This window comes from Phoca vitulina, unplaced genomic scaffold, assembly GCF_004348235.1.
Source record: "Phoca vitulina isolate PV1807 unplaced genomic scaffold, GSC_HSeal_1.0 scaffold21, whole genome shotgun sequence".
Classification (NCBI taxonomy): Eukaryota; Metazoa; Chordata; class Mammalia; order Carnivora; family Phocidae; genus Phoca; species Phoca vitulina.
This window is the reverse complement of record NW_022589724.1, coordinates 12,814,656-12,826,734: the sequence shown is the minus strand read 5'-3', so window position 1 is coordinate 12,826,734 and position 12,079 is coordinate 12,814,656. Positions and strand designations below refer to the sequence as shown.

At 34.8% G+C, this 12,079-nt stretch overlaps 1 protein-coding gene across 10 annotated transcripts in view; it reads left to right on the top strand.

Annotated features, from left to right (window-relative positions):
* The window catches only part of PTBP3 (polypyrimidine tract binding protein 3), a 122,506-nt gene that overhangs the window by 62,728 nt on the left and 47,699 nt on the right, over positions 1–12,079 (top strand). For 7 of the 10 annotated variants that reach the window (XM_032418227.1, XM_032418225.1, XM_032418224.1 and 4 more), the window contains 2 exons: positions 272–441; positions 4,082–4,228. In XM_032418227.1, coding sequence (XP_032274118.1) covers positions 272–441; positions 4,082–4,228 — 317 coding nt within the window. The remainder of the gene's footprint in view (positions 1–271; positions 442–4,081; positions 4,229–12,079) is intronic. The other 3 variants (XM_032418231.1, XM_032418230.1, XM_032418233.1) reach the window with 1 other exon arrangement.

Below are 12,079 nucleotides of genomic sequence, written 5' to 3'. Positions count from 1 at the left end.
AAAACTTAATTTATCCAGTGCTTTTCCTTGAAGTTAAAAATCAGACTTGAATTTTTAACAAATTTAATACTTGCAGTGAAAAAACAAAAACACCCATTCATTGAAGGTGGATGGTTTGTTTTCCACTTTGCTTCTCTTCCCTGATCAGCCCCATAGTGTCCTGAATTTCAAAAACTAAAACTATTGGAGGATGAAACGTGACAGTAGGGTTAATGTAGTATGTCAACCTAAAGTAGTTTCAGTAATTTCAAAAAATCTTATATTTTTTTAGCTAATGGGAATGACAACAAGAAATTTAAAGGAGATAGACCTCCCTGTTCGCCTTCCCGTGTTCTCCATCTTCGCAAAATTCCAAGTGATGTCACCGAAGCAGAGGTCATATCATTAGGTCTACCATTTGGCAAAGTTACTAATCTTTTGATGTTGAAAGGAAAAAGCCAGGTATGTAATGTTTAAAGATTGAACCACAGTGATTATCTCTGGGTGTTAGTGTTAAAGATGACTTTATTTTCTTGAACTTTTCTATGTTTTCTAAATTTCATTTGCTTTACATAAGTAGTTTTTTCAGTAGAATTTTTTGTGTGCGTGACAGGAAGCAAGAAACAAAAATATTAACACAGGACATAGAATTATCTCTTATTCAGTGACTTGTCCTTTTCTTCCTTAACAAAAAACATTTTATATTCTTAATTACAAAATAGTTTATGAAAATATCCTTTGGTTATCAGAAGACCAAGACAGAGAGGATATAAATTATACCTCATTTGGCAATTAAAGAATATTTAAGTTTTCCAAAATCTTTATAGAAATATATAGTATATTTTAGTTTTAGAATTAACATACAGTTTCTTTAATAATTCCAAAGAGACTGTTAGAAGTTTTTCATTTCAGATGTTAATAGGTTTTTCTTAAGACGAATAAGGAAACTTGCTTTTGTGGTGACCATGACGAAAATACAATACTTTTTATGTTAATTTGAACAATTAATCTGCTTTCTTGTTCCAGCTTAGACCCCACTAGGATGAATTCTTTAGTTCTTTCCCAGTTTTTGGTCGTCCTAAAAACCTTTATACTGAGCATTGCTATAAGAGGAGGACAACAAATTTAGGCCCTAGATATTGTGTAATACAGTGTGATAAATCCCTATTTCTTAGAATTTTCATAAATAAGTTTAAGATACATTATAAATAGATTTATAAATAGATTGATACGTGTTGGATATGAAAGAGATTGGAAGATTCTGGCCCTTTAGTAAACTAAATAAACATTCCCATTTAATTCAGATGAAGTTATTTAAATCTGGAGAGGTTAGATAACATGTCTTAGTATTCAACTTTTGTTGTGTTTACACATTTATCGTACATCTTTTGGAGATAGTACATGCACTTGGATCTTTATTTTAATTCAGTTACCACTATTGAGAATAGTGTGGTTTGCGTAGTTTTAAAAGAGCCAACTTGGCCAAGTCTAATGGCTGTGAGATTTATCATGTATGTATATCATGTACAGTATCATGTTTCATGTAGTGTATCCTGTACATTCTGTCAAATGGTTATGAGGGGCAGCAGGCAACATCACACTTTGTCTCTACCATTGGTTCTGGATTTATTATTTATCTGTGTGCTGACTGTTAGGTTAATTGCTTATCTTTGGATCATAAATCCTGTTTAGAAAATATTTTGTTAGTAATATACTTTAGCAAGAGAGTGTCATGTGAGCCATTAGAACTACTTGTAGGTGTAATCTCTCCTATGTTACTTAGAGGTAGAGTGTTGAGGGCAGCGTGGGGGATATTTGCACCAGCCTTTCTGTGAGTAGTGACTTTTGGTTTTTTTCTCGACCCCTTATTATGGAAATGGATTTCTCTGGATACTTTGGGAAAACCCATTTACTGGGCTCCATGTGGAAAAATTTATTTTTACGTATGAATTTTTAGGTTGTATATACTTTCAGGAAAAATTTTCTATAAAAAAAATCATGTATTCCAAAGACGTTTAGCTTTTCTTTTGTGTGACTGTTAGACATTGAGTTTAGTTCTTTGCATTTATGAAGGAGTTTTCAAAAAGATACTCTTCCCCCCATATAGTGAATATTATTAGCAAACAGTTTACAACTTCTTTGTTGAAAAGATGATTAAAAACCAGATAGGAAGTATTGCTATAGCTATTTTGGTTACCTTGGTCATTTTTAACCTCTTAGAAAAACTAGTAAAAGTATATTACTGATATATTTGGATAGTGGTTTTAAATTGCATTGTGGACATTTATTCCTTGAAGATAGTGGAATTTTATCTGTTGTGGATTAATTAATTAATGATATTTGATCGACTGTCATGTGGCTAACATTACTACCCCATAGAATATTGTTAGTTCATTAAAGCATTTAATTGGTTCACTTGTGACATTTGATTGATACAGTTAAGCATCACATTTAACATTTGTCAAGTTAATATTCCTTTACTGGAATATTTACCAAATAGAAACATTTAGCAAGTAATATAACTATAAACAAATAAATTGTTTTATAGATATTTGCCACTTTCTGTGTTCAGGAAATTTTGTTGTTAATAAATACATATTTTTATAAATAAATTGTAAATGTTTTATGCATAATTTGAAGTGGTTACTGTACACTTGCTCTGTTGTAGTGAAAAAGAATTGTCTAGAAATTTGCATTGATTGGGATCAGGGGTTCTTCCTGCATTTTAAATTTGAGATGTTCTTACAGGTAGTTCTAGGGGTCAGAATGGTTACTATTTCATCTTCCTAACTAACCATTAAGATAGGGTGGCAAAACCTGTCACAGAAGTTTCAGGAGTTTTAATAGCCAGTAGAAGCCATATATAGAATAAGACGTAAGTCCCAAGGATCTTCTTCCATCTCAGCTCTTCCTGTATTATTTTTCACATATCTGATACTGGTACAATGATTACAGATATTAAAAGATGAAATTCAGTTGAGTAAATTTTAAAGATTTTATTGGCTCTATTCAGCAGTTCATGAATTGGGCAGCATCCCATCTAGCAGATGGAAAGGAGCTATGAAGAACAGTGCAAAATGAAAGACTTTTATAGGCAGAATAGGGTGAGACAAGGAAGTTACTAGCAGAGTGAATTCTGTCAGGCAAGGTCACCTTCCTTTAGGGATGGTGGGGGTCTGTAAGGCAGATAACCTCACTAGTGCTGACCAGGTAATTCCAGATGGATTGGTTTAAGATTCCACTCTGGGGAGAGGTTGAAACTGTTCGGTATTAAGTCTTGGTTTGGTGACTTTGGCTTAGTACAGGTGACATCATTTTGGGCCTGATGTCTCTCAATTTTTTTTTTTTTTTAAGATTTTATTTATTTGTCAGAAAGAGAGAGTGGGAGCGCGCACAAGCAGGGGGAGCGGCAGGCAGAGGGAGAAGCAGGCTCCCCGCCGAGCAAGGAGCCCGCTGCGGGACTAGATCCCAGGACCCTGGGATCATGACCTGAGCCGAAGGCAGATGCTTAACCGACTGAGCCACCCAGGCGTCCCTCTGTATTTTTTAACACAGATCTCAAAAAAAGTCACTTGCATGACTCAAATCAATATTGACTTAATGTAGGAAGTTCTCCCATTTCCCTAATTTGAACAATTGAGCCTTTGCACATGAATGCTCTTTTTAATTGCATCATAAACTTAATTGTAACATAAACTTAATTGTATCATAAACAGCTGTTTAGTAGAAGGTAAAGGAGAGCAAATCATTATGCCCCACCCCCACCACTCCCCCGCATCTTGGAGAAGTTTTTGTTTGGGAAAGAGCTATTAAATCCATCCCCTGAAAGCATCCATTTACAGTGCTGATGCTCACCTTTATTTGTGCCTTTTTAATTATTTCTAGATTTTAGAAAAACAGAAAAAAGAAGAAAACCAAAAACCACATGAAATCATTTATTCACCTGGCAAATTTCCCAGTCCCAAATCCTTTATTGAACCCAACTTTTCAAATGTGTTTTCAGTTAACATCAGTGATACACTTTGAAGCAAAAGTCTTTTCATAGTTTTTAGCTGTCTTTCAAAACATGAGCTTTCACTTTGCTTTCTTGTGTTTATTGCAGGCTTTCTTAGAAATGGCTTCTGAGGAAGCTGCTGTTACTATGGTGAATTATTACACTCCTGTTACTCCTCACCTTCGAAGCCAGCCTGTTTTTATTCAGTATTCCAACCACAGAGAACTTAAGACTGACAATCTACCTAATCAAGCTGTAAGTATTAAAGGCATTTTAAAAATTAGTTACAAGAACACATGGTATGATAATGTAAAATTAATTTTCTATTTTTCAGAGGGAAAAAAATCATGTGATTTCCTTCATGTTGGGATGCGTGTGAAGATTAGTAAAGATTGTGCGTGTAAATTCTTACCTGAAGGCTTAAGTATACTATTTAGAAATAGGTTTGAAGTTATGGTATTAGGAATTGTGTTAGTTTTGCCTTGAAACTTCATGAGTAAAAGAAAAAACTTATATTCTTATCTATCTCTTAAAATTTCAGATCTAGGGCGCCTGGGTGGCTCAGTTGGTTAAGCGACTGCCTTCGGCTCAGGTCATGATCCTGGAGTCCCGGGATCGAGTCCCGCATCGGGCTCCCTGCTCGGCAGGGAGTCTGCTTCTCCCTCTGACCCTCCTCCCTCTCATGCTCTCTGTCTCTCATTCTCTCTCTCAAATAAATAAATAAAATCTTTAAAAAAAAAAAAAAAAAATTTCAGATCTAAAAGGAACTTTTTACAGAATATACAGAATATATAATAGAGGCATTAAGAATCTGAGTGAAGCTTCTGTTGTGATGTTAAGTAACTGAACTTAACATTTAAAATGTTAATAAGAATTTGTATAGAAACGGTCATTAAATGAATTTTGACTCTTCTAGATGAATGTGGAATGTAGAATATCAACATCTCTAACCTAATTTTTCAGTTTTTATTTTGACATAGTTCATGTTGACTTTTTCTTTGTCTCTCCAGGTTGATATGTAGTAGCTAAAAGAGTAATTTGAAGTTACTTAAGGGTAGAAAAATTAATCCACAAAGCAGTAAAGAGGTTTTTTACTATGTTAAGAGCAAGTTTGGCCCCTATACTCTTGCACTAGGCAAAAGAACTCCTCCAGCTCTTTGATTCTGTGTTGAAAGTCATTATGGTACAAGCTACTGAGTTAAATTATAGTTTTCCACATTTTTAAAACAACAACTTCTCCTGTGCATAATCCTTAACTTGTTCTAAGAGATATTAATGATATATAATAACCTATATAAATTTAGTAAATGAGATGTTAGATATTAAATTTTTTAGGTATTAGACTTTTTAAAATCAAAAACTGACTTATAAATTCTAAATAGCATACATTCTCATGGTAAAACATTCAAACCGTCTAGAAAAGTAAAAAATAACAACAATAACAACATTGAAAAACAATCCAGTTATCCAAAGAGAGCTAATTAGCTAACATTTTGCTAACGGTTTGGTGTGTACCCCTTCTCTATTCAGGTGTATAATTTTCTATGTATATAATTTTACATCAGTGGAATTCTAATGTTTTGAAAGGTGTTATTTTTTCTGTATAATGTGTCATGGATATTGTTTTGTGGCAATAAAGGTAAAATTACATCATGATTTAAAAAATTTTTTTTTTTTATTTTTTTTTTTTAAAGATTTTATTTATTTATTTGACAGAGAGAGACACAGAACAGGAGCACAAGCAGGGGGAGTGGGAGAGGAAGAAGCAGGCTTCCCGCAGAGCAGAGAGCCCGATGTGGGGCTCGATCCCAGGACCCTGGGATCATGACCTGAGCCGAAGGCAGACGCTTAACGACTGAGCCACCCAGGCGCCCCTAAAAAAAATTTTTTTTTAAAGATTTTATTTATTTATTTGACAGAGAGAGAGACAGGAGAGAGGGAACACAAGCAGGGGGAGTGGGAGAGGGAGAAGCAGGCTCTCCTTTGAGCAGGGAGCACGATGCGGGGCTCGATCCCAGGACCCTGGGATCACGACCTGAGCCGAAGGCAGACGCTTAACGACTGAGCCACCCAGGCGCCCCACGTCATGATTTTTAAATGAATGCATAATACTCCCTTCTGTAAGATAGCCATAATCTATCAATGTCTTGTTAATAGACTTCGAAATTGTTTCCAGTTTTATGCTTTTACAAATAACACTGTAGCAACATTCTTACATATCTTAGCACACTTGCAACATTTTCTTACTGGTTTACATTTGTGACGTCAAAATTGCTGGGACTAAACATATGCATATTTTATATTTTGGTACATGTTACCTGTATGCTTTTTTTAAAGAATATATTTTACTTAAGTTGCCACTGATAATGTGTGAGCAAGCAGTTTTCTTGTCATCTTTGTTAATATGCTAGATGAGAAATTACATCTTATTATTTACTTAATATTTATTTGATAACTTATATGTATAGTGATTTCTGTTAATGCAGTTTTTTCCTCATTTTTAAAACTGGTAAAATATATGTAACATAAAATTTACCATTTTAACCATTTATAAGTGCAGCATTCGGTGCATTCACATTGTATAACCCATCACCACCATCTTCTCCAGAATTCTCTCATCTTCCCAAACTGAAACTCTGTACCCTAAACACTAATCCCTCATTCCCCAACTCTGCTAGCCTCTGGCAACCATTCTACTTTCTGTCTCTGAGTTTTGTCTGCTAGTACAGTTTTTAAAATATTTTTATACAATAGTCAAATCTCTCTAAGATTGTATTATGGTTTCTTATTTTGATACCATGCTCATAAAGACCTAGCATAGCAACATTTAAAAAACTTTGTTTTTACCTATTTCTTCTCATACTTCGTGTTTTAGCTGTCTTTATTTTAATGTTTAAATTTTTGTTTTATTAGAAATATTTTGGAGTTGGGCAGTGAGAGTAGGCTTTGGTCTTTTTTTTTCTTTTCAACTCCCAGTGACCAGTTTCTCCCTTATTGTTTTTTTTGAATAACCCATTTATTATTATCCACTCATGTGAAACTTGTCCTTTGTCATGTTCTAGTTTTCCATACACTTGTTTGTCCCTACTTACAATATACATATATACACTTACTAGACATGCATACACATTCTGCTTGCATGGCCCATGTACCCTCATGTGTGGGCTGCTTACTTGGTATGCACTCAGTGTCTAATCCAGACTACCTTTTGGATTCCATTCTGTTCCATTCCTGTTTCCATGTCCCTAGGGCTCATGTCTCCAGTATTGATCTATTGAATAGGGCAAAGCCCCATATTTTACTCTCTCTTTTCAGCCATTAAATAGTTACTATATTTTTAAAATTTATTTATTTATTTATTTATTTATTTTAAGTAGGTTGCATGCCTAGCATGGAGCCCAGTGCAGGTCTTGAACTCAAACCCTGAGATCAAGACCTGAGTAGAGATCGAGTCAGATGTTTAACCGACTGAGCCACCCAGGCACCCCCAACTAGTTACTATATTTTATTTATTTCTTCATACAGAATAGAATTATTTTGATAACTCCTACCCCTTCCTAAAAAATTGGATTTGGGTTGATTTTATAGGTTAATTTGAAGATAATTAACATATTTATATTACTCTCTGATCCTTTGGAAGAAGAAGTTATATTTTGTCTCCTGTCTTTCATTAGAGTTTTTAATCTTCCTTCATATAAGTCATGGAAGTTTTCTTATTAGTTTGATTCCTAAATATGTTAGTATAAGTCTTGAAGAAGAAATAAACAATTTAATAAACTCTTAAAGACTGGATTATTCTAAAGGGAAACTGTGAGAAATCCCAGTTGCTTGGCAACCAAAGCCAGCCGAAATGACGTAGTTTATTCTTAGATAGCCTTGATTTCTTCCCAGTGCCCTTTCCATTTTGTTACTTTTGTGCAGTTTTTATGCATTGGTGTTTGATAAAATATAATAATTTTTCTTTTATTCAAAGTCCTACACCAAAGCTGAAGTCAGAATTGAAAGTACCTGTTTGCATATATAAAATGTACTAAATGTCTTTTAATTCTGACAGCTCCAGAAAACTGATAATTACTATTTCATTATCTTTTGTTCTCTGAATAGCAAGATAACCCAAAACATGCACATAACTTCTTTTCCAGCCTATGGACATACTTGCCAGAAGGTCAGGTGAATGTCAAATATTTTATCCTTTTATTTAAACTAAAATTACTGCTAAAGCATTTAGATCATATTTTGAAGTTAGCATTTGAGATACGGTTTTATTAATTATAGTTATTATGGTATAGACAGGTTTTTTTTGACCTGTGGGTGAACATTTATAAACCTGCAAAGAGATAACCATGGAAGGATTTTCCCTAAAAATGTTGCCCTAAGAAATCATCAAGCTGTACACTTAAGATCTGTGCATTTTATTGTATATTCATTTCCAACTCAATTTTAGAAATGTCTTTTTCACATTATCCAGGCACATTTCAATTTTACATGAAGTATATTTGCCCTCCCCCACCATGATAAAATATTTGTTGATTTTCCAATCACAATACTGCTATTTTCTTTATTAATAGTTACTACAACTATTTCAGAAAGTCTGTTTGTAAAACATTTAAAAATTAGGGGCGCCTGGGTGACTCTGGGTTAAGCATCTGCCTTTGGCCCAGGTCATGATCCCAGCGTCCTGGGATTGAGCCCCCCTAGTCACATTCCCTGCTCAATGGGGCGTCTGCTTCTCCTTCCTCTGCTTCTCCCCCCAGCTTGTGCTCTTTCTCTCTCTCTCTCTCCCTAATAAATAAAGTCTTAAAAGAATTTTTTAAAAATTATCTCCCGTAGTAGGAATTCTGCTGTCTCATAATTTTTAGCATCAAAGACACAGAACATAAGTCAGCTATGTGAAATAATTTTTTTATATATTAAAAAAAACATTTCTTGGGGCGCCTGGGTGGCTCAGTTGGTTAAGCGTCTGCCTTGGGCTCAGATCATGATCCTAGAGTTCCTGGATCAAGCCCCGCAGTGGGCTCCCTGCTCAGCAACGGTCTCCTTCTCCCTCGGCCTCTGCCCCTCCCCCTGTTCCTTTTCTCTCTCTCTCTTTCTCAAATAAATGAATAAAATATTTTTAAGAAGATTAAAAAACATTTCTCATTTTTCCCCCTGACTTTTCTGTTGTCCTCAGTGGAGAGTATGCCTCAATTTTACTTTTTTAAATGTTTTGCCTAATTAAAAATTGAAACTACAGAGTTATTTATAAAATAAATCTGTCTCAGGGCGCTTGGGTGGCTCAGTCATTAAGCGTCTGCCTTCAGCTCAGGTCATGATCCCAGAGTCCTGGGATCGAGCCCCACATCGGGCTCCCTGCTCCACGGGAAGCCTGCTTCTCCTCTTCCCACTCCTGCTTGTGTTCCCTCTCTCGCTGTGTCTCTCTCTGTCAAATAAATAAAATCTTAAAAAAATAAAAAATAAATCTGTATTCTTTTCAGACACTATTTTCTCAGATTTTTATTGTCAAAAGCATTTCTTGCATGCCTGCTACTCAGAGACCTTTGTACTCAGTGCTCTGTGAAGTACTAATGCAGAATATATTGAAAACTCTAGAATGATTAGGACATATATACCATGCCTTCTTATATTTCTTCACTATGGTATCCCAAATTCCAAAGAGGAAGAGTGAAGGAAGAGGAACTATGAGAACAAGAATAGTACTAACTAGTAGCAGTAAGTATATATGTAGAATTGTTTAATAAAAAGGATTGGTAGAAAGATTGATGGCATAATGAAGCCAGGTTCAGTTTACTTTTGGTTATGCAGACTTACTTTTGTAAAGATTTAATCATCCTAATCTAAGAGAAAAAAGAACCATTATTCCACTTAGAACCTCTCTATGATGACATCTTCCCCTAGACTTTCTAGAGCTGTGTTCAATATGGTAGCTGCCAGCTACATGTGGCTAAATTTAAATATATTTAAAAATGAAAAATGTGGGATGCCTGACTGGCTCAGTCAGAAGAGCATGTGACTTTTGATCTCAGGGTTGTGAGTTCAAGTCCCACATAGATGTAAAGATTTTTAAAAACAAATAAACTTTAAGAAAAAGAAAAAAAATTTGAGTGCCTCAGTTGCACTTGGCACTTTTCAGGTGCTCACTAGCCACATGTGGCTAGTCACTATCATATTGGACAGTGTAGATATTGAACATTTCCATCATCACAGGAAACTCTGTTGGACAGCACTATTCGTTTATCTTCCATGTCTGTACTTAGCTTTTGTGTGTGTATGTGTGTGAGAGAGAGAGAGACAGACAGACAGTTATAAATACTACTTCAATGTTCTTGTCTGCTAATTCTAACTTACGTATCAGTTCTGGGTCTTTTTATTTTTAATTGACCCCCCACCCCACCCTCATCTAATTATAAGCTCAAAGTGGAAGTTTGAATCAGTTTTCAAACTTGAGAGCCGTAGAACCCTTTATCCAAATAAACTCTTACAGAGGAGCCCAGTGTAAAATAGATGAAATAAACTGCTGAGTTTGAAGCAGGATTAGGATGCTCAGTTTTCCATAAACATGGTTGTTTTATAAAGAGCATAGTTTTGAAAAACAGCAGTATAAAATTTTCAAATAATTATTCATATACTGTTCTCAAAGATGATGATTCTTTGGAAATTGGATGTTGGGCACTTTGTACATTACCTGATACATAAAAATCTATATGGCCTAAAAGTGCTGTTAAAAGGTATAAAAAAAGGGGGTGCCTGGGTGGCTCAGTCGGTTAAGCGTTTGCCTTCGGCTCAGGTCATGATTGCAGGGTCCTGGGATCAAGCCCCTCATTGGCTCCTTGCTCAGCGGCGACTCTGCTTCTCCGTCTGCCCCCCCCACACTTGCTTGTGTCCTTTCGCTCGCTCTCTAATAAATAAAATCTTTTAAAAAATTGTATATAAGTGTGAAAGTGGAAGTTGTTAAACTGTTAAACTTACAGAAAATAAAAGCTAGCCAATTTTCAGAATGATACTTGTTTTAATGTTATTTTTCGTAGCATGATGTTGGAAAACTAAACTCAAATTAGAGATGATATAATAAAGTAAAAATTAAAATCATGAAAACAGAAAGCAAGAAATGTTAATTTAAAATAATGCAGAATACTGTGATCATTAAAATTGGAAGTGAATACAATAAAAAAGTGTTGGGATTTTTTGTTTGTTTGTTTTTTTGATTTTTCATTTTGTATCACAAGTGTTTGACTAATTATCACCATTCTTAAGAAATGATGAGTAGGACCAAGAGATTTATGAAAAGTTGCATTTAATTTCATTAATCAGTAACCATGCTTTTTTCCTTCAATTTTTCCTTCTTTTACCCACTTCATTTTCTAAATAATTGTTTTAATTTTTGAGATAGTCACAATTGGAAATACAAATTTTGATTACTTCAGGCATCTGTGAACCTCATCTGTCTTCATTGTGTAATACTTTAGTGTGCATTTCTTATAATCAAGGACATCCTCCAACACAACCAAAATATAGAGGTCAAAATTGGGAAATTGACATTGATATATTATTTCCCTTCAGTCCTCAGTCCCCATTCAGGTTTTGCCCATCCTCTCAATAATGTTTGTTAGAGCAAAACATTTAGAATCACATGTTGTGTTTAGATGTCACATCTTTTAGTGTTTTTTTACTCTGAAACAGTTCCTCAGTTTCTCTTTGATTTTCATGACCTTGATTTGATACTTTTGATAATTATAGGCAACCTGTCCTCTAAGATTTCCCTCAGTTTGAGTTTATCTGGTATTTCCTGGTGATTGCATTCAGTGAATATAGATTTGGCAGGAACATAATAGAAGTAATGTTCTTTTTTGCATCCTATCAGGTGGCACATAATCTCAGTTTGCTGTGTTACTGATGTTGTGCTCTTCAGTTCCTTGATTAGGCGCATGTTTGGCTTCTTCACTGTAAAGTTATGACCTAGGGGCAAAGAGGAGTATTTGGGGGGAAGGTACTTTAAGGCAGTGTAAATATATTACTCCTTATCAACTGTCAATTTGTATCAGTATGGATTTAAGGTTTCTTATTTCATTTGATGGATTATTACTTGTTACAATCACTATTTTGATTCTC